Source organism: Equus caballus, chromosome 29, assembly GCF_041296265.1.
Source record: "Equus caballus isolate H_3958 breed thoroughbred chromosome 29, TB-T2T, whole genome shotgun sequence".
Lineage (NCBI taxonomy): Eukaryota > Metazoa > Chordata > Mammalia > Perissodactyla > Equidae > Equus > Equus caballus.
The window spans coordinates 16,163,502-16,191,079 of NC_091712.1; the positions used below are offsets into that span (position 1 = coordinate 16,163,502).

General features: G+C 40.1%; 1 protein-coding gene across 12 annotated transcripts in view; it reads left to right on the plus strand.

Annotated features, from left to right (window-relative positions):
* NRP1 (neuropilin 1) overlaps positions 1-27,578 on the plus strand; it is a 147,455-nt gene that overhangs the window by 99,190 nt on the left and 20,687 nt on the right. For 7 of the 12 annotated variants that reach the window (XM_070255428.1, XM_070255431.1, XM_023632110.2 and 4 more), the window contains 4 exons: positions 565-709; positions 8,427-8,758; positions 22,695-22,839; positions 26,081-26,185. In XM_070255428.1, the coding sequence (XP_070111529.1) occupies positions 565-709; positions 8,427-8,758; positions 22,695-22,839; positions 26,081-26,185 (727 nt within the window). The remainder of the gene's footprint in view (positions 1-564; positions 710-8,426; positions 8,759-22,694; positions 22,840-26,080; positions 26,186-27,578) is intronic. The other 5 variants (XM_070255435.1, XM_023632111.2, XM_023632112.2 and 2 more) reach the window with 1 other exon arrangement.

Sequence of the window (27,578 nt, forward strand, 5' to 3'; positions counted from 1 at the left end):
AACATAATTTTACTAATAACCAAAAAAGATTAAAGTCATTAATTAATGTCAGGGATGAGATCTTCCGTCAAGAAATGGGCTAAAAGGGAGGAAGCTACTTGACCTAGTGCCATAGCTGGAACATAACCTAGAATTTTCAAAAAGCCAGACCCTACGCTGAACTCAGAAAGCCCTCTTTCCGGGGGTTCTGGGAAAGTAAAATAGTGAGAGTTCCCACGAAATGTCTATGGTATTCTGTAGGTCCTTATGATAAAGTAATAATTTCCCACTTTAAAAAATAATAGCACATATTCTTTAACAAATGTTGTCCATGTAATGGTGTTTTTGGAGGCTCTAGTCACTCAGAAAATTGAATAAACGATGAGGACAACATTCTATATTAGACACGATCCTTTCTGATAGCCATCATCTGGAAAAATAACATAAGTTATTAACACAGCTCAACTTTGATAGGCAACACTGAAATTGTAAATAATTTTTACAAGTGATTATGAAAACATATTTTTGGATTTGTTTTAAATCCCAAAAGCCTGTTATTAAAAGGCCCTTTCTTTTTCCCTGTAGATTTTTCAAGGAAACACCAACCCCACAGATGTTGTGTTTGGAGTTTTCCCCAAACCACTGATAACTCGATTCGTCCGAATCAAACCTTTGACTTGGGAGACTGGCATATCATTGAGATTTGAAGTATATGGCTGCAAGATGACAGGTGAGCTCTGGCCTGAAGATTGCCTAGTTTTGATTTGTCTAAACTTTTAAATATAGGGAGAGTAATTTTGTATAAATGCTGTCATTTTCATTTAGTAGTTAAGAGCACTCGCTTTGGATTTAGACAAATCTGAGTTTTAAGTCCAACTTGCACTTTCTCACTAGCTTATTTCTTTGGGTAATCTACTACCTTTCAAAACCTTAGTTATCTCACCTGGAAAACAGTCATAATGGTGTACACCAGGCAGGGTTGCTGTCATGATGGGTTAGCCTGTGGATATGAAGCACTTGGCACAGCCTGGCGTGTGGTAGGTATTGAAGTGGTGCCTTTCCACTAGATGGTAAGCTCCATGAAGACAGGCATCTGCCTTCCATCCTTGTTTCCTGGGAGCTCAGCACACTGACTGGTATTTGGTAGATTTACAATAAGTAACTGTTGTATGAAACGTTCCCCACCTGCTTTGTCTTTTAATTTTGAAGTCTAGAGGTGGCCGTTTCAGCTACAGTTAAGGAGGGGTTAAACTTAAGAGAATTTCTCCTTTTATTCACTGTCTACCCTGACAACTTTCTCTTAGGTTTTGTCTCAATATATACCTACCTTTTGTTGAATGAATATACAGTTGTCCCTCGGTAACCGCAGAAGATTGGTTCCAGGATCCCTGCAAACACATACCAAAATCCTTGGATGCTCAAGCCCCTTACACAAAATGGCTATTTGCATATAACTTACATACAACCTCTCGTACACTTTGTCATCTCTAGATGACTTATAATACCTAATACAATGTAAGTCCTACGTAAATAGTTGTTATATTCTGTTGTTTATGGAATAATACAAGGAAAAAAGTCTATATGTGTTTGGTATAAACACAGTCATCATAAGCCTTTCCATCGGTGTTTGGTTGAATCTATGGACACGGAACCCACTGATATAGAGGGCCCACTGTACTAATATTAGAAATCAGTTTATCAATGTTTGTAGTTTTTTAGTTTGTTTCTTCTGACATTAATAGGGCTTTAAAAGTCTCTGTTAAATTTTCTTTGAGTAGATGGATTGTACCCATTTGAGAGATTAGCCATGTGTGATGCTAAGAGATTAGGGCCAGGTTGGGAAAGAGCTGGAAGTAGAAGAACGGTCTTGGCTGTTATTCTCACTGTGTTTCTATGGCTGTCAGCACTGCTGGGACTTGCCCCCAATCTTCCTACACAGCTGCTCTGTATTCTGAAGTGAATGGCAGTCACATTAGAATTCCTTTCCGTTTACCTAAATACATTGCAAAGTTTTCATTTGTAAAAAAAGGCAGTACAAGGTAAACTTCAGAGTAAGCTTAAAAGTTCACAAACAGAATCAGCAACTGATTAATCAAAAGGTAATTAAAAGCGAACAACTTTTAAAAGTGTGTGAACTCTCTTTTACTCTTATGTTATTATACATATTCAGGGCATTGAATTTTCACTCCATGAATCCAACACTATTGTTTTTATTTTTATCCTCTTTGGTATAAATATTTTAAGAGAAGGAAGATACTGACTTCTGGAGGGAAAAAAAAAAAATCACCTGGGTAATTTTCCATGAAATTACAAACAATTTGGAGAAGAGCTAAGTAGAGTTTACAGTAGAGTGCACTTTGGAAAGTAAAAACTGATATCTGATTTCTTAGCAAAATTTACTTATTTATTTATTTCCATCCTAGAGACAGACTTGTTTGTTGTTTTGGGATCTAAGACTTAGGATGTTCAAGGCCTTGGAAGCAGGAATTGGGTAGAGAGGGGTTTGGAGGAAGAAAGGACATTGAAAAGTTAGATGCAACCTTGGCTTTAGTTTTGATCAGCAATTACATAAAAGGAAGATCTAAGTCATGTTCAGAGCATTACAAATTTGAGAAACTACCCATAAATTCAAAGAAACGAGGCCATTTGAGGTCAGAGTGAAAATTTCTGGCCCTTTCCTCCAACCTAATTCAATGTCACTGTACCAAAAGAAAAAAGGGAAAAATGAGGTAAACTTCATAAAGATTCCAAACGTGTTAGTCCGAAATCTGAATTTCCAGGCTCTCCTTTTAGTTAAATAAAATGCTTATTTAAATCTGAACTGCTCTTTTTCATTTTCACAAAAATTTCCCTGAAAGTTAATTCTGGGAGTGTGTCTTCACACACAACAAAGGCAAATAGTTTATCAGATTATTGAAAATAGTTAAATGACCTAGTTATTAAACATAGATGTCTAAAATAGCATATTCCGATATTTTCGCACATATTCTCTTTTACAATTATTTTAAGTAGCTATTTTTTTTTTCAAATAAGATACTGCTTTTAGGCTCACAGTGCTAGTCTCTTAACCATGACCCCTAATATATTTTAGACACTTTCTTTCTGGTGAGATAGCTACAAATGATTGGTCAAGGCAGCTCTTGGGGAGGCCAGCATGTTACGATGATGGTCACACAGATGGAAGGGGTACAGATCCATCCAGGCTCTGCTCTGGACTGTCCACTTGGTTAGTGTGACCATGAGCAAGATATTTAGTCCCTCTGATCTCTATTTCCTGGTCAGTAAGATATTCAGCTGTAATGAGGATTAAATGAAAGAATATTTGTAACATCCGTGGCTTAGAATAAGTGATCATCGAATGGTACCAAGTGAACAGTACATAGTACTCAATCAGTTCAACCTAGAATAATACCTAGCAAGCAGAGACTCTAACGAGACAAGGATATCAGTGTTTTCTTCTTGGTACTAGACACAGATGATTTTCTTCTTTTAGAGGCCATGGTCCTCTGAGAGTGAAAATTAATAAAAGAACAAGAATCTCTGCTGGACTGGAAGATCCGTGAGATCTTGTTTTCTTTATATCTCTATGTGGTGACACACCATTGTATTCTCTGGATTTCCCAGGATTATATATTTCTAAAAAAATACTTTCTGAATATAAGAACTAGGTTAAAACTGGAGACTTTGGAAGTCAAGTGCTGTACTCACATGGTAACTTTTAATTCTATAGCTTTTTAAGAACCCAGATTGAGTTAGGATATGCCTACTCAAGAGGAGAGGCCATGTTTGCCTTATTTTCTATTGTGCCCTGTATACCTGGAGCATAGTAAGTGCTCCATGAGCTTATTTTTGAATGAATGAATGAATTGCGGTTTTATCCAGGCCTTCTGACAAACAAGTGATGGATCTCAAAAAATTCACCCTCTCCTCTTGAGTAGGCATATCCTAACTCAATCTGGGTTCTTAAAAAGCTATAGAATTAAAAGTTACCATGTGAGTACAGCACTTGACTTCCAAAGTCTCCAGTTTTAACCTAGTTCTTATATTCAGAAAGTATTTTTTTAGAAATATATAATCCTGGGAAATCCAGAGAATACAATGGTGTGTCACCACATAGAGATATAAAGAAAACAAGATTGGAGCAAAGAATTCTGCTTTATAGGTGATTGACAAAGGAACATTTTCATTATTTTGACAAACCAGTCTTCATCATTTTGGTAAAGATGGAAATTGATGAAAATAATCTTGGAAGGTGACTGTGTGATGTATGAGGACACACTATAAACTCTGTTAACTTGCTTTGTTAGCAGGAAGTCTGTTAACTGGTGCTTCTGCACACGTCAGTGTGTTCCTGTGTTAATCAAAGTTCTCAGGGATGATCTCAGGCACCACAACATCCAGAGGTACTTTCTGAGTCATCAGGGGAAGATTAAATTATGCTCATTCAGGTTCTCCCATCAAATGCAGTTGTTACTTTCTCATTCTTTGAAAATTAATTAACTGAGTGTTTGATTTGCCAGTGTATCTCTGTTTTCCTGTTAAAGCTGAATACAAAGATTTTGTTGTAAAATAGTATCAATGAAAATAAACGCCTCAATCCCCCATCACAGAACTCATCTCTCCCTCCCATCAAGGGTTGGTTTTAAGCTTTGCAAACAGGGTTGCCAGGTAAAATACAGAATGTCCAGTTAAATTTTATGCAAATAAATAAGGAATAATTTTTTAGTATAAGTATGTCCCCAGCAATACTGTATGGGACATATTTATACTAAAAAATTATTCCTTATTTATTTGAAACTCTAATTTAGTTGAGCATCCTGTTTCTTGTTCTGCTGTTTTTGTTTGATTGTTTATTTGCTAAATCTGGCAGCACTCTTTCCAAAGGGTTTGACATGAAGTCAGGCTAAAGGGCATCTGAGCCAGCCTGCTATGGAAGAACAGAGTTAGATCCTAGCATCTCATTCAAACCTTGGGTTGTTAATATAGTCTTTCTCCCAATCACTGTAAAAGAGTCACATAGTTTTCAGTCAAAGGCAAATCCTCATTGTTCTTTTTGGATGAGGCAGACACACAAAAAGAATGACAGTCTCACTGGAGCACTATGGATGTGTCGGCTGAGTGGGGCTGGGCATCACTATGTTTGCCGATACGTAAGCTGTGCCCCAGCTGGCTCTGCGTCAGAGAAAGGACATCAATCTGGTAAAGGTTCTGTGCTCCTTACAGTATTCAAGGTAATTGTGTTTTTCTCCAAATGGTAACATCTGGTCCTCATTACCAGCTAAACATTTTCTTTATAAAAACTGGTTTTGAATCAGGCAGGTGTGACCACAGTGACCAAAACTGTGACTTCTATTTTTGACACTATAATTTCAGAGTCCCTCAGTAGAAGAGTTTTTGTAAATTTTTTTTAATCCCCATTGAATTTATTCTTGGTTTCCAGATCCCAGCCTGGAGCAACTACTGTGGCTGCATTACAGGAAAGGGTGCTTGGGAAAAATGACAGCTGCCTTTCCTTGTGTCGATAAGTTGATTCATTCAACAAATACTTGTTGAGCAAACACTATGTATAAAGCAGGGCATAAGGAGTCACAGAAAATTTTTAAATATGACATAGTTCATGCCCTGAAAGAACTTAAAATCTGGGGAGGCATAAAGCAGCAACCCAAGGAACTGAATATGATCCCCAAAAGATGAGAAGTGCAGATAAAGCTCCAGGAAGACTCCCAGAAAAGGAAAACCACCTTTGGTTGGAGAGATCAGGAAAACTGAATAAATGACGTAACATTCGAAAATGGGTCAAGATTTTAAGTGGTACAGATAGTGGGAAAGGCAAGATGATGGGGAATTCCTAGTATAGGGAACAGAATGAGAGAAGGCCTCTCCTACCTCCCACCCTCCAACTCCTTCAACCCATAGGCCCCACACCTAGGCGAGAAAGTTCTTCATTTCAGTTGCCTCCAGCAAAAGGGGTAAATGAGAGGCCTTGCAAGGACATGATACAGAAGGCCTGGCCTGCTTGGTTGAAAGTACATGCATAATTCCTAGGCAAGCAGGCAAGGAATGTTTGAGGAAAGAAACGACGTGCTCTGAACTGTACAACTCATGTGGAAAGGATCTGAGTGATTAATTCATGAGGTTCAGCTGATAACATGGACATAGTTTATTTGCATTAGATACATGCCTCTCAGGGTGATTATATTTTTAGGCAAAATTCTGATTATATTGTGCAGAATTGAGTTGCTTCAAAGAAAAATTGGTTATCATTCCTATGCATGTCCTTGATTGAGGTGTACAATTTTGAAAGGAGAATAATTGAGGTGTTGAACATTTTTTATTAAGCCACCAATCAAGTAATCAATTATTGACAGTCTCCTTGGGTTCAAAAGCTACTTGGGCTGTAGAAGATATGAAAAGATCTACGATGGTATTCATTGCCTTCAAAGAATTTATAATCTAGCTGTGGATACAAGACTACCAATCTTAAAACATGGAGAGAACCGTTCAGTGCTAAACTCTGTGTTATGCCCTGTTCATGTAATCCTATTTCTGAGAAGGGAGAGCTCAGATAAAGGTTAGAGTCGTTTGAGAAGTTTTCGTGAAGAGTCTTAAGCTGGGTTTTAAAGTTTGGGCAGAAGTTACCTCTGTTAACAGGAGGATGAGGGGGCAGCAGGAACATTCTAAGCAAAGGCAATGATGAGAATTATATCTATGATATATAAGAAGAAAATGGATTAACTGGAATATACTGACAGTAATAGAAAATAAGATTAGATAAAAGGAAGAAATCAAAATGAGGGTCTTAAAAGCCAGAGAGAGATTTTTTATATCATCCTATAAATAACAGAGAGCCAAGGAAAATTTTGTTTTTTAAAGATTGGCACCTGAGCTAACATCTGTTGCCTATCTTCTTTTTTTTCCCCCCTCCTTTTTTTTTCTCTCCAAATGCCCCCAGTACATAGTTGTATATTTTTAGTTGTGGGTCCTTCTAGTTGTGGCATGTGGGACGCCACCTCAACACGGCCTAATGAGCGGTGCCATGTCCGCGCCCAGGATCCAAACCCTGGGCCGCCGAAGCGGAGCGCGCGAACTTAACCACTGGGCCATGGGGCCGGCTCCAGGAAATTTTTTAAAGATCTCTCTCTTTTATCATTGTGGTAAAATATCCATAACCTAAAGTTGACCACTTTTACCATTTTTAAGTACAAACTTAAGTTGCACTAAGTACAATCACTTTATTGTGCAACCATCACCACTATCCATTTCCAGAATTTTTCATCTTCCCAAACTGAAGCTCTGTACCCATTAAACACTAACTCCCCCTTCCCCCTCCCTCCAGCCCCAGGCCACCACCATTCTACTTCCTGTTTCTATGAGTCTGACTGCTCTAGGTCCCTCATATCAGCAAATTACACAGTATTTGTCCTTTCACCTCTGGCTTATTTTATTTAGCAATGGAAGATTTTTGTGCCGCAGAATGACATTGCAAAAACAAAATCTTATGATAAGTTATACGGCAGTTATGTGTACTGTAGATTCAAAAGTGGGGTCTGGGAGGCCAACCAGGAGACCATTTAGCACCCCAGCCATGAGTACTCAGATCAGGATGATGCCAAAGGAAGTAGAGACCACAAGCCAGGTCCAAGATATCTTTTTTTTTTTTTATGAAAACATGCCAGGATTTGGTAGCGGAACAGGAATGGAAACCTAAAATAGGGAAAGACAAGATGACAAGGCAGGAACTAGCTGATTAGTAATGCCACCAACTAAAATACAGAACTCAGTAAGGAATTCGGTGCCCAGGGGAAAAGACTGTTTCAGTTTGGACATGGTACATTTGAGAGGACAATGGGATATTCGTGTGGAAAGTTTCTAATGTAGTTAGAAGTGGGGATGGGGCGGGCACCTGTCGGGGACGATGGGCACTCTCCTTCAACACTCAGTCCCAAGGCCCTCCGCCCCCCCGAGAAGCCCATCTTACTCCTTCAGGCTGAGTCAAGCGTTTTCATTCTATGCACTTCCTCGTCCCCTTCTTTTTACCTTTGTTTTAGCAACTGTCTTGCTGTTGGAATTCTTGATTTATCTATATCCAGTTATCATAATCTGAACCCTATTGAGCGGGGCCTACACTTCATGTAGTGATAATGTTTCAACACCAAAGGGGCTGGAACGTCAAGAGTTTGACATTCAACTTGAAAGAACTCAAGACGGGGGAAATGTGTGTTCTTATTGAAGATTTCCTTTATTGGAATGTGAGTGCAGGGAGGGAAGTTCTGAAGGAGTGGAAGAAAGTTTTGAGGGAGGAAAGGCTCTAGTAATGTCAAATAATCCAGAGATTTAAAAATGTATATGAATGGATACAATGTTTTTATTTGATATGTTGTATTCTCTTTCTAAGCGTGGAGAGTTCTGGAAAACTATTTCACATTATCTATTTCATTCCACTCTAGATTATCCTTGCTCTGGAATGTTGGGTATGGTGTCTGGACTTATTTCTGACTCCCAGATTACAGCCTCAAACCAAGGGGACCGAAACTGGATGCCTGAAAATATTCGCCTAGTAACCAGTCGCTCCGGCTGGGCACTACCACCGGCACCTCACCCATACATAAACGAGTGGCTCCAAGTGGACCTGGGGGAGGAGAAGATTGTGAGGGGCGTCATCATTCAGGGGGGAAAGCACCGGGAGAACAAGGTGTTCATGAGGAAATTCAAGATCGGATACAGCAACAACGGTTCAGACTGGAAGATGATCATGGACGACAGCAAGCGCAAGGCTAAGGTGAGGTCCAGGGACAGGGAGCGCCTGCCCAGTGAGGAAGTCCTTTGGCATGTCCTTGACTTAAATCAAGGACCTCCAGCGTTTTCCTGAGGAAGCATAACTTCTTATTTCCTTTCAGCCATGAGAGCGGTGGAGGTGTGCGGTGCTGTCAGTAAGATGCCATTCTAGGGAAGATGGGAATGGGGAGCTGAAATGATGTCTGAGATAAACCTGGAAAAGAACCCCGCGCTGCTGTCACCTTTCCCTCCTCGTGGGGAACACAGATAGCACAGGGCAGCCCTGAGGGTGGGGCCAGCGGGCTGACAGCACAGCCCAGGACGAGCTCAGTTCTCTGCAGATTCCAATTTATCAGGCCCCTCACCCTTTTCCCCTTCTCTCACCCATCTCTCCTTTAAGTGTATTTTTTTTTTAATTTTAATTGTAGTGAAACACACATTACAGAAAATGTACTGTCTTAACTTTTTTAGGTGTACAGTTCAGTAGTTCTAAGTACATGCACATTGTTGGGCAATCAATCTCCAGAACTTTCTCGTCTTGCACAACTGAGACTCTGCACCCATTAAGCAGTAACACCCACCTCCCCCTCCACCTCCCCCTCCCCCAGCAACCAGCATTCTACTTTCTATCTTCACGAATTCGACATCTCTAGGAGCCTCCTACAAGTGGAATCATACAGTATTTGTCCTTTCATGACAGCTTATTTCACTTAGCGTAATGTCCTCAAGATTCATCCATGTTGTAGCATGTGTCAGTATCTCATTCCTTTTTAAGGCTGAATGATATTCTATTGTATGTACGTGGCACATTTTGTGTATCCATTCATCCATTATGGATGCTTTCATCACTTCTGCCTTTTGGCTATTGTAAATAATGCTTAAGGCTATTTTTTATGCACTGGAACCTTTTAAAATGCAGTTGGTTCTTGATGATCCAGTGAAAAGAGAAATATTCCAACATTCACCAAAACATGTGATATAATTTTTTTTAGCCAAACAGATATTCTTTAGTGATTATGTTTTACTTAGGCTGATGGTTAAATTCATTTGCATTCCCGGAACACACAACACTAACTAGGAAAGGGGGCCCAGGAGTATGCTGGGTGGCCTGGCAGCTGGTTTGAGATTAAAATAAATCACAACCACAGACAATCAGCTGATGATGCTTCTCACTCCAACACAGTTGGCGTTTCGGTCCCAGCCTCTCCATCTCTGCTTTGTTCAAGACCTACTCCTTTTGTGAAAAGATTTTAGTTCATTGGAGGGAATGTTATCCTCGCCCCCACTCTGAGTGAGTGTGGGAATGAGGCTTAATATAGTGCCTCAGGCCAAAGGCGTTGCAGGCAGGAAACAAAAGCCGGTGGAGCCGTGAGCTCCCACTCTGTCCAGATGTGGGGCTCTGCAGAGCCGGCCCGGTCCCCCACCCGCTGCACGTCAGCACTGGTGCAGTGGGCCACCGACAGGGCTGATGTGGTCGGAAAGGTAGGAATTTCTCTCCCATCTCACCCCGAGTTAATTTGTGGTTTCTGCAGATTTTCCAGTGTTTTTTTTAATCTATGTGCAGCTACATTCTTTCTTGTGTTCATTTCATTTTCCCCTGTTATGCCCGCCCCTCTTGTTTTGGTGAAAGAAAAAGTAAAAATAAACATCAGAAACAGGAGTTCCCCTAAGAGCTAATCTTTCTGAGGAGTAGGGAGCCTTGTGACTTTATCACCGAGTGTGAATATGCTGCAAATCAACAGCTTCCTGGAGCTGCTGTCACATGGCAGTGTGTGCTGTTGTGACATGTTCTTCATCACGAGGGTTCTCAGAGAGAAGGGAAACAAATCACCATATGCTTTGGATAGGAGGCATCGGATGCGTCGCACTCTTTGTTATGGAGTCCGCGTTTCTGCAGTCCAGTCTGAAGCTCTCTCTATTGTAGTCGTTGCGTATGGAAGTCCAGAAGAAACCAGCACATGGTTTCCAATTTTAACAAAAAACTCTGTTCAAGATTGGCAGAATGTGTTAGATTTTATTCCTAAAATATGATTCTATCAATCATTATCATTCTTCCTATGACATTTGAAACCATAAAGCTTCTAAAATGTTCGTATAAAGCCCAATCTGTGATTTCTAACTTGTCCTTCCCCAGAAATACAATCCTTATGATGAAAAAGGAAACTGGTAAAACCTTCAATTTAGGAGCAGCATGTATTTATAAATTATATAAAGATGTTTAACACATACTATATTTAAACTTACAAATGAAGGTTACCTGCATAGAATGCCAAGTACCTTTTATGTGACAGTGAAATGAATGTGGCCAGCCCTGGTGGTCTAGTGGTTAAGAGTCAGCGCTTTGGAGAGCTCGTCAAGATGGCACTGTGAACAGATGTTGAACTCGCCTCCTCCCACGAACACAACCAGGTTACAACAATTTTGGGAAGAATCACCCTGGATTGAAAACTGAAAACTGGATAAAAAGAACCCCCACGACAAGGGACAGTCCTGACCAAAGCAGAAGAGGCAGTAACTCTGGCAGGAGAGGAAAAAAGCCGCCTTTGGGAGCAGCAGAGCTTCTCACCTGGCCAGGCAGGAGCCACCCTAAGGTACGAGCCCTCCCTGGAGGAGTGAGGGCTGGAGCGGGGGCAATATGGCTATAACCATGCTTCGGACTCAGCCCAACCGAGAGGGTGTTACTGTCTGGCTTTGCTGGCTATTAACTGCAGCGAGGACACCCCAGAAAAGCTATCGGCCGAAAGCCGAAAAGATCCGGGTCTTAAAGGGCCCACCCACAAACTCACTCATTGCAGCAACCTAAAATCACCAGAGAGAAGGCTGACAGTCCTTTGGTGAAACAAGACTCACCTGGTGGGCTCTGGGGGCATCTTGGTGAGAGGAGGATCCTCTCCGGAGACTGAGACATTGGTGGGGGCCGTTGTTCTGAGCTGGTCCAGGCTTGCTGATGCGGACATGGTGGGGGCCATTGAGGTGCATCCCTTGGGCTGTTAGCCCAGGGGTCTGCCACACCCACTAGAGCACAGATTTAATCCAGTTCAGCCAGGGCAGGCAACCCGCCCTCGGGACTGGCCCCACCTAACAGCAAGCCCTCAGGCTACTTTTCAGCCTGCACTGACTGAGTGTCTTGATCCTCTACTGGCAGGCAAGGGTGTCTGCCTCTGTGGGGCAGGGCTTGTGTGAGGACCAGGTGAACTGTGGGGGTCATTGGGGCAGGGGTGGGGGCCTCTGCAGTGTGGTGTTGGGGTACGCTCCAGGGGGTTGAGAAGTGTGCATGGACCAGGACTGTGTTGACAGTGTATGTGGTCCAGTGGGGGGTGAGGCTTATCAGCAGCAGAAGACTTGTGCTTCACAAACAGCCATAAAAAGGATCAGCCCCACCTTCCAAAGCCTGAAAGAACTGAGTGCCTCCATGCCAAGGGCTAGCCCCACTCAGTGCACTCCTAAGAGAACTGACAACAGCCTTGTTGGCCTCAGCCCTATCACAACTGTAGCCCCTGAGCCTAGCAACCAGCTACACTGGGTACCAACCCAGTTAAGAGGACAATTGCAATAAGAGTGTGCTAATAGACTTTGTAGCCAACAGTGCTGAGGCCCCTCCAAACCAGATTTACAAATAGCTGGCCAGGGAAGGAAAGATCAGACTCCCTGGGTACCTGCAGTGGGAGCAACCCTGCCACAGCAGAAGAACACAAGTAGCCCACAAAGGGGTCACTCCTGGTGCTTATGGTCTGGTGACAGGAAGGAAGCACACTGCTGGGCCTCATAAGGCATCTCATACATAAGACCACTTCTCCAAGATCAGGAGACATAGCTGACTCACCTAGTACAAAGAAAATAGCACAGAGAAAGAGGCATAATGAGGAGGCAAAGGAATACTTCCCAAGCAAGGGAACACTACAAAACACCAGAAAAATAACTAAGTGAAACAGAAACTAGCGACCTCCTTGACAAAGAATTCAAACAAAATATAATGAGGATGCTCACAGATATGCGGAGAAGAATGGATGAACACAGTGAGCACATCAGCAAAGAACTGGAAGATATAAAAAAGAACCAATCAGAAATGAAGAATACAATACTCGAAATGAGAAATTCACTAGAGGGACTCAATAGCAGAGTAGAGGAAGCAGAAGAACAGATCAGCGAGCTAGATGAAAGACTAGAGGAAAACACCCAAGCAGAACAGAAAAGAGAAAAAAGAATTAGACAGAATGAGAACAGTGTAAGGGAACTCTGGGACAATATCAAGCATGCTAACATTCGGATTATAGGGGTCCCAGAAGGAGAAGAGAGAGACAAAGGGGCAGAAAATTTATTTGTCAAAATAATAGAGGAAAATTTTCCTCACCTGAGGAAGGAAACAGACATCCAAGTTCAGGAAGCACAGAGAGCTCCAAACAAGAGAAGCCCAAAGAGGTCCACAACAAGACATATTATAATCAAAATGTCTAAAATTAAAGACAGAGAGAATCCTAAAAGCAGCAAGAGAAAGGCCACAAGTGACATATAAAGGGAAGCCCATCAGGCTGTCAGCGGACTTCTCAGTCAAGGCCCTACAGGTGAGAAGAGAATAGCACGACATATTTGAAGTGCTAAAAGGAAAAAACCTACAACCGGGAATACTCTCTCCATCAAGGCTGTCATTCAGAATGGAAGGAGAGATAAAGAGCTTCCCAGACAAGCAAAAATTAAAGGAGTTTATCACCAAGAAACCAGTTCTACAAGAAATTCTGAAGGGACTTATTTAAGTGGGAAAGCAATGACCACAAATAGCGATAAAAGAAAAAAATTATCAAAAATCCCAAAGCAACAACAAGAAAAAACAGGCAATAAAATCACTTGTAAGGTAAAAGTATAGTAAAGGCAGCAGATCAACTACCTGTGAAGATAATATGAAGGTTAAAAGACAAATGTACTCAAATTACCTATTTCAATGATAAGAGGGTAATGGATAGACACACACTAAACAAAAGACTATATATGATGTGAAAAACATAGAATGTGGGAGGAGGGAAGTGAAAAAGTAGAGCTTTTAGAAAGAGGTCAAGCTAAAAAGTCTATCTACCAAATATATACTGTTATATGCATAGTATATTAAATAGGATCCTCATGGTAACCACAAACCAGAAACCTAGAACAAGCAGGAAAAAATGTAAGATGAAAGAAATCAAACATATTACTAAAGATAGCCATCAAACCACAAGGGAAGAGAGCAAGAGAAAAAGAAAGGAACTGAGAAGAACTACTAAAACACCCAAAAAGAAAAAGGAAAAGTGACAAAATGGCAATAAATACATATTTATCAATAGCTTCTTTAAATGTCAATGGACTAAATGCTCCAATCAAATGCCATAGGGTGGCCAACTGGATAAAAAAACAAGATCCATGTATATGCTGCATACAAGAGACACACTTCAGACCTACAGACACTCGCAAACTGAAAGTGAAAGGATGGAAAAAGATATTCCATGCAAATGGCAAAGAAAAGAAAGCAGGGGTAGCAATACTTATATCAGACAAAATAGACTTTAAATCAAAAACTGTAATAAGATACAAAGACGGGCACTACATAATGATAAAGGGAACAATCCAACACGAAAATATAACACTTGTAAATATCTACACACCCAAGATAGGAGCACCTAAATACATAAAGCAATTATTAACAGACATAAGAGGAGAAATAGATGGTAACACAATAATAGTAGGGGACTTTAACACTCCACTTACACCAATGGATAGATCATCCAAACAGAAGATCAATAAGGAAACACTCACCTTAAAGGACACATTAGACCAGATGGACTTAGTAGATATATACAGAACATTCCATCCAAAAACCACAGAATACACATTCTTTTCAAATGCCCATGGAACATCCTCAAGGATTGATCACGTATTAGGCCACAAAACAAGTCTCAATAAATTTAAGAAGATCGAAATAATACCAGGCATCTTTTCTGACCAGAAAGGTGTGAAACTGGAAATCAACTACAGAAAGAAAACCAGAAAAGCCACAAAAATGTGGAGATTGAACAAAATGCTACTGAACAATGATTGGGTCAATGAAGAAATCAAAGAAGAAATAAAAAAATTCCTGGAGACAAATGAAAATGAAAACATGACATGCCAAAAATCTGTGGGATACAGCAAAAGCGGTTCTACGAGGGAAGTTTATAGCAATTCAGGCCTACCTCAACAAAGAAGAAAAATCCCAAATAGACAATCTAAAAGTGCACCTAAAGGTACTGGAAAAAGAACAACAAACAAAGCCCAAAATCAGCAGAAGGAAGGAAATAATAAAAATCAGAGCAGAAATAAAGAAAATAGAGACTGAAAAAACAAGAGAAAAAATTAATGAAACCAAGAGCTGGTTCTTCGAAAAGATAAACAAAATTGACAAACCCTTCGCTACACTCACCAAGAAAAAAAGGGAGAAGGCTCAAATAAATAAAATCAGAAATGAAAGAGGAGAGATTACAATGGACACCTCAGAAATACAAAAGATAGTAAGTGAGTACTATGAAAAGCTATACACCAACAAATTGGATAATCTAGAAGAAATGGATAAATTCTTAGAAACATACAACCTTCCAAAACTGGACCAAGAAGATATAGAAAATTTGAATAGACCGATCACCAGTAAGGAGATCAAAACAGCAATTAAAAACCTCCCAAAAAATAAAAGTCCAGGACCAGATGGCTTCCCAGGTGAATTCTACCAAACATTCAAAAAAGACTTCATACCTATCCTTCTCAAACTCTTCCAAAAAATTGAAGAGGAGGGGAGGCTTCTAACTCCTTCTACGAAGCAAACATTATCCTGATACCAAAACCAGACAAGGACAACACAAAAAAAGAAAATTACAGGCCAATATCACTGATGAACATCGATGCAAAAATCCTCAACAAAATTCTAGCAAATCGAATACAACAATACATTAAAAAGATCATACATCATGATCAAGTGGGTTTCATTCCAGGGATGCAGGGATGGTTCAACATCCACAAATCTATCAACATGATACACCACATTAACAAAATAAAGAATAAAAATCACATGATCATCTCAATAGATGCAGAGAAAGCATTTGACAAGATACAGCATCCATTTATGATAAAAACTCTAAATAAAATGGGTATAGAAGGAAAATACCTCAACATAATAAAGGCCATATATGAGAAACCCACAGCAAATATCATTCTCAATGGAGAAAAACTGAAAGCTATCCCTCTAAGAACAGGAACCAGACACCACTCTTATTTAACATAGTATTGGAAGTCCTAGCCAGAGCAATCAGGCAAGAAAAAGAAATAAAAGGGATCCACATTGGAAAAGAAGAAGTGAAACTGTCACTCTTTGCAGACGACATGATTTTATATCTAGAAAACCCTAAAAACTAAACTAGAAAACCACTAAAAAACTTTTAGAAATAATAAAGGAATACAGTCAAGTTGCGGGATACAAAAATCAATGTACAAAAATCCGTTGCGTTTCTATACACTAACAACGAAGTAGCAGAAAGAGAAATTAAGAATACAATCCCATTTACAATTGCAACAAAAAGAGTAAAATACCTAGGAATAAACTTAACGAAAGAGGTGAAAGATCTGTACACCGAAAACTATAAAACATTGTTGAAAGAAATCGAAGAAGACACAAAGAAATGGAAAGATATTCTGTGCTCTTGGATTGGAAGACTTAACATTGTTAAAATGTCCATACTTCCTAAAGCAATCTATAGATTCAAAGCAATCCCTATCAAAGTTCCAACAACATTTTTTACAGAACTAGAACAAAGAATCCTAAAATTTATATGGAACAACAAAAGACCCCGAATAGCCAAAGGATTCCTGAGAAAAAAGAACAAAGCCGGAGGTATCACACTCCCCAATTTCAAATTATACTACAAAGCCATAGTAACCAAAACAGCATGGTACTGGCACAAAAACAGACACACAGATCAATGGAACAAAATTGAGAGCCCAGAAGTAAACCCACACATTTATAGACAGCTAATATTCGACAAGGGAGCCAAGAGCATACGATGGAGAAAGGAGAGTCTCTTCAATAAATGGTGTTGGGAAAACTGCACAGCCACATGCAAAAGAATGAAAGTAGACCATTCCCTTACACCATGCACAAAAATCAACTCAAAATGGATTAAAGACTTGAATGTAAGACCCAAAACCATGAGACTTCTAAAAGAAAACATAGGCAGTACGCTTTATGACATTGGTCTGAGCAGCATATTTTCAAGTCCCATGTCTGACTGGGCAAGGGAAACAAAAGAAAAAATGAACAAATGGGACTACATCAAACTAAAAAGTTTCTGCACAGCAAAGGAAACCATCAACAAAATGAAAAGACAACCTAACATTTGGGAGAAGATATTTGCAAACCACATATCAGATAAGGGGTTAATATCCAAAATATACAAAGAACTCATGCAACTCAACAACAAAAAAACCAATAATCCAATTAGAAAATGGGCAAAAGATCTGAACAGAGATTTCTCCAAAGAAGATATACAGATGGCCAAAAGGCATGTGAAAAGATGCTCAACATCATTAGCTATCAGGGAAATGCAAATCAAAACTACAATGAGGTATCACCTCACTCCGGTCAGAAGGGCTATAATTAACAAGACAGGAAACAACAAATGTTGGAGAGGGTGTGGAGAGAAGGGAACCCTCGTTCACTGCTGGTGGCAGCGCAAACTGGTGCAGCCACTATGGAAAGCAGTTTGGAGTATCCTCAGAAAATTAAGGATAGATCTACCATATGATCCAGCTATTTCACTGCTGGGTATTTATCCAAAGAACTTGAAACACAAAGGCATAAAGATACTTGCACACCTATGTTCATTGCAGCATTATACACAATAGCCAAGACTTGGAAGCAACCTAGGTGCCCATGAAGGGACGAATGGATAAAGATGTGGTATTTATACACGATGGACTACTACTCAGCCATAAGAAATGATGAAATCCGGCCATTTGTGACAACATGGATGGACTTTGAGGGTATTATGCTGAGTGAAATAAGTCAGAGGGAGACAGTCAAATACCATATGATCTCACTCATAAGCAGAAGATAAAAATGACAAAAAAAAACACATAGCATTGGAGATTGGACTGGTGGTTACCATTGGGGAAGGGGAGAGGGGGGAGGGCAAAAGGGGTGATTAGGGTCACATGTGAGGGGATGCACTATAATTAGTGTTCGGGTGGTGAACATGATATAATGTATACAGAATTTGAAATATGATGTACATCCGAAAAAAATAAAAATTAAAAAATAAATAAATAAATAAAAAGATTCGCGGAAAGTGACTTACATATTCCCTGACACATGGTGAGTGCTCAATAAAACTTTATCATTGTTATTATTATTGGAAATATATTGCAAGGTAAACTAAATAAATTTGACACCCTGTGTCACCTGCTTAGAGGAGATCCTTGAGGAGAGGAGCTTGCCAATGTCTGTGTGTTCTTATAGAAGGCCACACAGGGTCTGTCCTCACACAAAACTAAACCAGAGTTTCATACTGGAAGATTTTTACTCACTGGTATCTAAATTTGTAGATAAAACCTTCAAGTATTTTCATTTTTATAGAATGTTAATATACTTATCTTTTTCCTTGAAGTACAAGATTGGAAAATGCACACTGTTTTGTACTTTTTGTACTTTATCTTGAAGAATATGTATTTGATGTGGAGTGATTGCAGAAGATGTTCGTCATGTTGAAAACAAATTAATTTTTCTCTGAAAGAGGAATGTATGAAATTTGAAAACATGGCCTTTATCCAGTGTGCCTGTCAAGCCCTTCTCTTGCAGAGGTGTGCTTCTGCTAATCACGGCTCTCTAAGTGGCATATAAAGAAGGATAATTTTATTCTTAAGTACATTCTATCACTTAGCCTAAAACCAAATAAAGAAATTAAGTCAGGCGGGCCCCATGGCTGACTGGTTAAGTTCACGCGCTCTACTTTCGTGGCCCAGGGTTTCGCCAGTTCGGATCTTGGGCACGGACATGGCACCGCTCGTCAGGCCATGCTGAGGCGGCATCCCACATGCCACAACTAGAAGGGCTCACAACTAAAAATATACAACTATGTACCAGGGGCTTTGGGGAGAAAAAGGAAAAATAAAATCTTAAAAAAAAATTTCTTAAAAAAACAGAAAAATTAAAAGCTGTAAGTCTCTACATACTGAATGAAAAACACAGATGGAGTTTCTACACTCTAACACCCTTTGCCCTTCAGAGTGGATTGGTAGGAATATGAGAATTAAAAACTAACAGCTGGAAATACAGGACACTACCTAACTTAAGACCAAAACAAAAACTAGAGTAGCCAGGAGACATGGACCTCATATTCTCTCTTTTCCTGCCAGCCTATCATTTTCACTGGTGTTAAGACAAGTGTTAGCTCTATGGGAGGGGGAATTTTACATATACACCAATAGACACGAATTCTCCTGGGAAGCCTTGTAACTGTTGCGTTTTAAGATCCTTGGAAAATTTTGGCGTTGGAATACATTCGCCCAACAAAATAATCCTAAAGAGTTTAACGTCATCAGTGACCAATGGTCCCCATCTCAAACCTGCCTCTTCTGCCACAGAGAATGAAATGTTGCCACAATGAAGCTTGAAGCTGATAGTGTTGGAGCGCTCAATGGCTTTCTAACAAATTTAGACTTGACAGTTATTTTGTCTTTCTCTGGTCTTAGTGGATTAGTCCACAAGAGCACTGCCTATTCTCTGGCTGCTCCGGGAATCCACACCAACCTATCTGCCTGCAGGCAGCCGGCCAGGATGGATGCCCTCCAGATTGGCCAAACCCACGACAGCTGTTTCACAACACGGGGGAAGGATGTCCGGAGGTGATTGTGGGTGAATGCTAGGCCAAACTTCTCAACTTCTCGTTAGTCTTCTTTTATAGTCTTGAGAGCTAACCACAAGCAGTTGCATGCTTTGATAAAAGTGGATCATAGAAATGGAAATAAATGCCATATCTGGTGCCTATTTTAGGCTCATTTCTTTGGACTATTGAACATAAACGGTTGTCTTTACAGGGCAGTAATGTCTAGTAGGTATTTTTAAAGGATTTATATTTTATCTAATAATATTGTATAAATTAAGCTCTTTTTCTGTAAAGTAAATAGCATCTGAATACTGGTATTTCATTGTCACTGACCTGTAAAGTCATCTAGAAAAATTTGCTTCATTGTTAGAGCCTAAATCTTCCTGCTTATGAAAATAGCAATAATAAAAGTCATCTTTCTAGAAAAAAAAAAAAAAAAGAGTCAGCGCTCTTACCGCCATGGCCCCGGTTCATTTCCCAGTCAGAGAACCATACTACCTGTCTGTCATCTGTGGTTGTCACACTGTAGCGGCTGCATGTTGCTGGGATGCTGAAAGCTGTGCCACTGGGATTTCAAATCCCAGCAGGGTCACCCATGGTGGACAGGTTTCAGTGGAGCTTCCAGACTAGACAGACCAGGAAGAAGGACCTGGCCACCCACTTCCGAAAGCATTGGCCATGAATGCCATGTGAATAGCAGTGGAGCATGTCTGATACAGGCCAGAAGGTGAGAGGATGGCGCAGAAGGATGGGGCAGGTTCCGCTCTGCTGTCCACAGGGCGCTAGGAGCCAGAATCCACGGCACTAACAGCAAACAAAAATATGAGTATTCTGTTTTGTGAAATAAAACAGGACTTTGATGGATTTAAAATCCTCTATGCCCTTTCCTCACTTCCTAGCCTCAAATAGTGCATAATGGACAAGGTATGTTGGAGTTTTTGAATTAAATAGACTTTTAAGTAGCAGATAAAGATCTACGTACTCAAAGCCTTCTTCTTCTAAAACATGATTAGTGAAAGGACACAAAATTATTTCATAAACAATCTTATCGTTAGCAAAGTTAGCCTACTTCCATGTGGCTCTTCATTGCTAATATTCTTCCCAGCTCATCCTGGCAGCTTTTATAATGTATTTACATTGTGCTGATTCTTAAGTTAAAATTAGGAGAAGAGCCTGGGATTCCATAGATGTAAGTGATTTTGTCCTACAGTTGTTGGAGATATGTCAACACAGGCAGAACTTGCATGTGTAGTAATGCTATTTTCACTATAAAGTAGTATCTTAGCGACAACACTTAACTGGGCCTAACAATAATTTATGTCAGATTCTCAATTACTTGCAGCAACTGCAGCTCTATCAAGAGTGTTGAATGTCAATAGTGAATTTACTCTTGAAAATAATAAAAGGAAACTTTAATTGGGAGAAGCAGTTCTATGTTAGCCATGTACTTTTAGATTTCCGGGGGCTTTTCTGAGTTGGAAAAGGCCAATTAGTTTACGTCTAGAACTCAGAAAACCCTGGTTATGTCACAACCTACCCGATCTGTCTATCTTCTCTTCCATGTATCCCCTGTTTGGCCATGATATTTCCACCACTGAAAGATGGCATCTTTGGCTGGTTTATGATGTCTTGGCCCAGTTATTGGACGTGAGTGCCACTCCTGACTGACACAGCCTGGGGCTGGCCATTCACTCAGTCTGATCTACCAGGTTTGGTGGTCCAAACTGCAATACATTTAAAGAAAAATTAATGAAACTAAATGTGTGGCCTTGGTCATAGGCCTCAGTTTCCTGGACTTGAGTGTTTCCATCTATTAAACTGAGGAGATTAGACTAGATTGTTTCTGAGGACAGAGGCATCACAGCAGTGTGGTGAAGGGCACGGTCAAGACTGCCTAGGTTAGAATCTTGGCTCTGCCACTTACTATATGTGTGGCCATAGGCAAATTTCTTGATATCTCTGTGCCTCATCTATAAAATGAGGGTATAAGGGTAATAGTAGAACCTACGTCATGGAGTTGTCTCAAGGATTAAATGAGCTAATATATTTTAAGCACATAGAACAATGCCTTGCACCAGTAAACATCATATGATGTTTGATATATAAAAGGACACTCCAAATGATAAAGCAATTTGATTTTTCTAACCTCCCAGCCCGCCTCCCATTCTGGACAGGATTAAGAATGATGTTAGAAGAGGAAGATATATGGAGGCTGACCACTTTCTTGAAAAAGAAAACAGGACTAATCATTTCTCCATTTTCTTATGATTCCACTCAAGGATTTTGACCTTCCTGTCAATGTAAAAATGGGCACGAAATGATCCATCAAGTCATAGAGGCAGCCTACCTCATGAAGAATGTCACAGTGACTTCAAGTTAAGAATGAGCTTCAAAAAGAAGTGCCAACTCATACAGCAGTTCAGCCAGGCATCAGAACATCACTTAACAGAGCCCTTCTTACTTTCCTGAGATCAGAATGTATTTTATCTACAAATGCCACCAACTGGTGGTACTGCTTAAGTAAACAGCAATTTCAGTGGATTGGAATAACCAAGTTCTTGACTAAACAGCACTTGCACTACATTAAATTTACTCTCTCTTGCTTCAGGAATTTAATTCCTCCCTCTTGTAGAGGACCAAGTTTTAGCAAAACTAGGACCCCCTCATTGAAGAGAATGTAACAGGAGTAGCTATTGGAAATGTGGTGTCTATTATAAGCTCTGAAAAACGTTGACTACTCTTCCTTAGTTATCTTCCTCCACCTCAAGGAAGCGATAAAAGTGTCATTTCTTCCAGGCACATCAGTATATTATTAAAAACATGTCTCATTAAATCCTCATCTTCTGGTATAGCCTCAGTGTATCCTCTGAAGTTTCTGAGAAGTGACATCTGTCACTTCTTAGAGAAAGTTTAATTATTTTTTCCTTTCTCATTTATGAACAGCGTGTCAGCCATTTACGAAGTGGTAGCATGAGCCTTATTTCTTTGCCCTGTTAAGAGTGCTAAACGAGAAACTTTTCTGCCAAAGGGAGGTTTTATTAATAACTGGTGTTTTTTCATACTTCACAGTCTTTTGAAGGCAACAACAACTATGATACACCTGAGCTACGGACTTTTCCACCGCTTTCCACGCGATTCATCAGGATCTACCCTGAGAGAGCCACTCATGGCGGACTCGGGCTAAGAATGGAGCTGCTGGGCTGTGAAGTGGAAGGTAATTAAGTTTCCAGAGCCCCTTCTGGTTTCCTGGTTTTTTTATTTCCTTTTTCATGCATTTCTGCCCTTGATGGTGCTGTTACAAATTGCCACCTTTTCCCCCTGAGTGATCCTGCATCTCTCTGTGCCTACCAGCCCATGAGGCTCAATATTCTAGCACGCGCCACGGAACAGTGCCTTCTGAATCCTGCTTCTGTCCTGGCTGTTTGCATAGGTCTCCTCAGATTCTGCGGGGTCATGTCCTTGGATTTTTCTAAAAATAATTTACTGAGATGAAATTCACATAACATAAAATTCACCATTTTAAAGTAAAATTCTCAGTGGCATTTAGTACATTCACAATTATTTATGCAACCACCACCTCTATCTAGTCCAAAACATTTCCAGCACTCCAAAGTAAAACTTCCCATGCATTAAGCACCCTCCTTTACTTCCCCCATCCCCAACCCCTGGGAACCGCCAATTCCTTCCACTTTTAGTGTTATTTCGAGGTCTCTGTCTGATCCGAGTTTCTGTCTGCAGTGTTGACTACCATCACATACTAGCAGGAAGTAATATTTGACAGACTGAAATATCAAGACGTTATCTTGGATGAATTTCTTAGGCTGCTTCAGAGAAACAAAACTTTACGTGAAATAATGAATATGAATGTACTGTGAGGTCTGTTTAAGGATGTTACCGCATAAAGTTAGGTTATCACGTGCAGGGCATATCAAGGACAAATTCAGTTCACACACTGACCTCAGAACTGCACTCACCTTTGCATTGTTTAATCACAGAATAAATGAGACGAATGTTTGCAAAATCTATGTGTTGGTTGCTTATTGTACCATTTCATGCTTTTGTGCATTAGAATTCCCATCTGCCTTAGATTTGGGCATAAATGAGTAACCTTATACGAACTTTTCCATCCCATAAAGGTCTTTCTCCACATTGCTCAAAGAATGGCTATTGTTAGTACCCAGATGTTAATCAATTGAGCATATGCTCATAGTTGTTTTGAAGAATGCTTTTTAATATCACCTTCTTGTGGTTTCAAAATTATTTGTGTTTTAAACTACCCAAATATAATTAAATCCCTGAGCGCATTAAATATCATAAAGCTTTTCTTATGCACTAAAGAATCTTAAGCTATAAATCACCACACTAGTGAATAATTCATAGCTACTTTTCTATGTGTTTATTTAAAAATAGGCCATTGTCTCCTATTCTTTATTGTGTGGTTGTTTCCATATGTGTAGTCATGTCCCAGACCTCTGAATTATGCGGTCACTATCAACACAGACCAAGAATGACCATGTGCCAGGACTTCAGCAAAGACGCCAAGAAAAAGAAGGGGTGGGCAGATTGAACCAACTGCAGGCACATTCGTTCAATTTACTGAGAAATGTGGTCATCTGGAAAAGGGAGTCTGATGCAGGTCTTCAGCCTGAATTCTGGAAACAACACTGATTTAGGAGGTGGAATGAATGGATGGTTGAAAAGACTGAGCCTGGTGGCAGTTTGCCAGTGTCAACTCTGTAGTGAGGTAGGAATTATTGGTGAAGGGATTTGCTACAGATGTTCCCAAGCGCTCACAAAATGAGGAAGTTACCCAGAGCCATATGAGAAACCAACATCCGGGGAAAGTAATATCAAAGGGAGTATTTATCTTCTTCCTTAGAATGATTAACAGGCCCTTATTAAATATCTACTTTGTGTTTTGTTCTACAGGAGATACCTAAAGGAATACAGAAATAAAGTGAGGTACCACTCAGCCTTCCATGGGTGTCCATCCTGCTTTGGGCTAGTACTTATATTTAAGAAACAATTAGAGAACCACGAAGATAAAATATTTTCAAGTAGTAAAATTGGGGCATAAAAATTATTCACTTTCTACTTTTTCCAATTTAATCCAGGTACTACCTTGGGCCACTTCCAATGTGGTACTCCTCCTTTATAAATACCATAAGAAATGCAAAAAAAACAGCAAGATGTATAGAGAGTTTACAATACTTAAAAATGGCACATTATCAAGAGCAAGGACAGCTTAGTGAAGACAAGAATCTGGATTGCCAGAGAGGATTCTGGTGATTCAGTGACAGGAATAAATAGAGCCCAGAATATGTGTGTATGCATTTTGCAAAGTCCAGATTGTATGGCTGAATGGTGTGTACATTATCTGTACATGTTGATTTCCTAGTTATTGTTGTATGTTTGGGGGCCGTTGAGGAAGTGAAGCTAGCTATGTTCCTACATTTGTCATAACTCTGCTCGGTACTTATGAACAATAAAAAATAGTGTCAATTTTTTATTGAGAAAGCAGCAGGTACCAGCACATTCATACTGGCCAGAAGCTATGAGAGAGGAGGCCCCCACTCCCAGAATCTTGTCTGGTTCTCAAACATCAAGAGAACCGTACATTATCTCAAGTCCTGTAGAGTGAAATGTAATGCTGGAAACTGTAAAATATTAAACAGATTGCAAAAATGAGTAACAGGCTGAAAAAAAAGAGACCCAACTAAATTTAAAGAACTTCAAAAGCAATCTTTGATTAATGTTGGCTACCTTTCAACTAGAAAGTCAAAGATATGGGAAGACCTGCCAACAGTGGAATGCAGTCCTCTGGGAGTTAAGGTAAAATGACCCCAGGACATCTAAGACAGCTCCTCCCAGACACCTGCTGTGGAGAGGGACCACACGTTGAGAAACTTACTTAAAGGGAAATGGAGTCACTCCTTTTAAAAAAAAAAAAGAGAGAGAACAATATTGTACTAAAAGTGAATGTTGGAACTCCTTTTGGGGAACAAATTATAATATAAACTTGGCAAATTTGGTAAATACTCAGAATATAAAAGAATTCATGACAAGTGAGTTCTCTAGCACCTGGAAGATGAAAGGAAAAACAGTTTAAGCAACATCTTTATCATCAAAGTTCTCAACTCCAGGGTCACTAATAAATAACCAGTGAGAATTCAAGAACTTTTCAGAAGAAGGATGTTTAAGTAGATAACAATGTATAAAATGCTAAGGCAGCCAACTCTACTCAGCAGGTATGGATCAAATACCAAAACAAAGCAATCTGCAATGCATTCTGCAAAATCCAAGTATGTTTAGCTCCTGAAAGACAGGCAAACCATGCTCCTGGCCTTCTTACTACACATTAGAGTTTTCTGCAAAAGCGTTAGCAGATTCAACAGCCAAAGGCTTGAGAATCCATTTCAGAGGTGTGAGATAATAATCCTTGGATCTTGTTTCAGCACCTACAGCTGGACCAACCACTCCCAATGGGAACCTGGTGGATGAATGTGATGATGACCAGGCCAACTGCCACAGCGGAACAGGTGATGACTTCCAGCTCACAGGTGCAGAAACCATCTTCATCCCATTGCTGTGCCATTTCAGTTCATGTTGTAGTGGAGACCAGCTAATTAATGTCTGTCTGCATTTGCGTAACACCTCATGACAGCGGGTGCAGGGTGGTGGGAGAGCTGCCCCAGCAATAGAGGCAGCTTTGCCAGAACACGTGCATCTTCATTTCGTCATGTCATCCATGTAAACAGATTGTGCTGAATAGCCACAGCCATTCAAAACCATAATTTTAGCCATTTTCAGAGCCAAAGGCTAGGATTATCTTAACTGAACAGGGAACTCGCCATGGCTAAAAGTGCTAAACCGATCCTCATCTTCAACCCTCCACCGTAACATGTGCGCCACCACACGTAACTGCACTCTTTAGAATGTTTATTTTCATTTTCTAACAAGGCTAAAATTTTTTGAGCAGATCCTTTATCCAACTAATTAATGAAATTAGGCTTAATTTTGAAATGTAACTTTTAAGTTAGGATTTTGTAAATCATTTCACTTTAAAATTTACAAAGGCAGCATTAATTGTAATTTCACATCACCACCGACCAGCAAATATATCAGGGATGGGGTGTGCCAAATACCTCACTGGTTAATTTAGAGTGTTACTCCATAATAATCTAAAACCCTGAAGCTAGCAAGTGACCTTCTCTTCCACTTGGAATGGCAGAGGAACTATTAAGCAAGTGGAGAAATGGAATTGCAGCACTGGAAATTGGCCAGGGCACTAGAATTGTCACCCTATTGTTGCAAAAGGTACTGTGAGACCTTCACTGCTACCCAAGTCGAAAGGCAGTTTCATATAGCATCTGACTCTCATTTCAGATTAAACATGAGCCTTTGGATGCAGGTTTGTATTTTTACCCAGAAGGGACTCCGAGAGTCCACAAAATTAATTTCCATGGGCGAAACTGAAGACGTTACAATGTAACTTCACAATAGTGCCATGTTATTGGCTAATGCGTTTAATGTAAAATCTGGGAGGAAATGCCCCACAGTCCATTTCCAATTACTTCCAAAGCTCTCCTCTGAAGGTACGGGAGACTGCACCCTGAGATGGAGGAAGGGGTAAAATCGGGCTCCGACATTTAGTGCTGTGACCTGGGTCTACGTTTAAATCCCACCTCCTAAGACTGTCTCGCTCCAAATTTCCAGGATAATCGCTTACGGTCATATGGCCAATAAATGTCGCATTGCTATGGGCTTTTGAACACATATTTTATATATAAGTAGCCACAAGCCACAAAAATTACCCTAATTAATACAGAGGCATTTTCTTTGTAAGATGTTAAGTTCAAGCTGAAAAGCTCTACAGCTGATGTTAAAAACAGAGCACTGTTCTATGAACCAGGTCCTATGGAACCTTCCCAGGCCTGCCTGTAAACTCTGCCA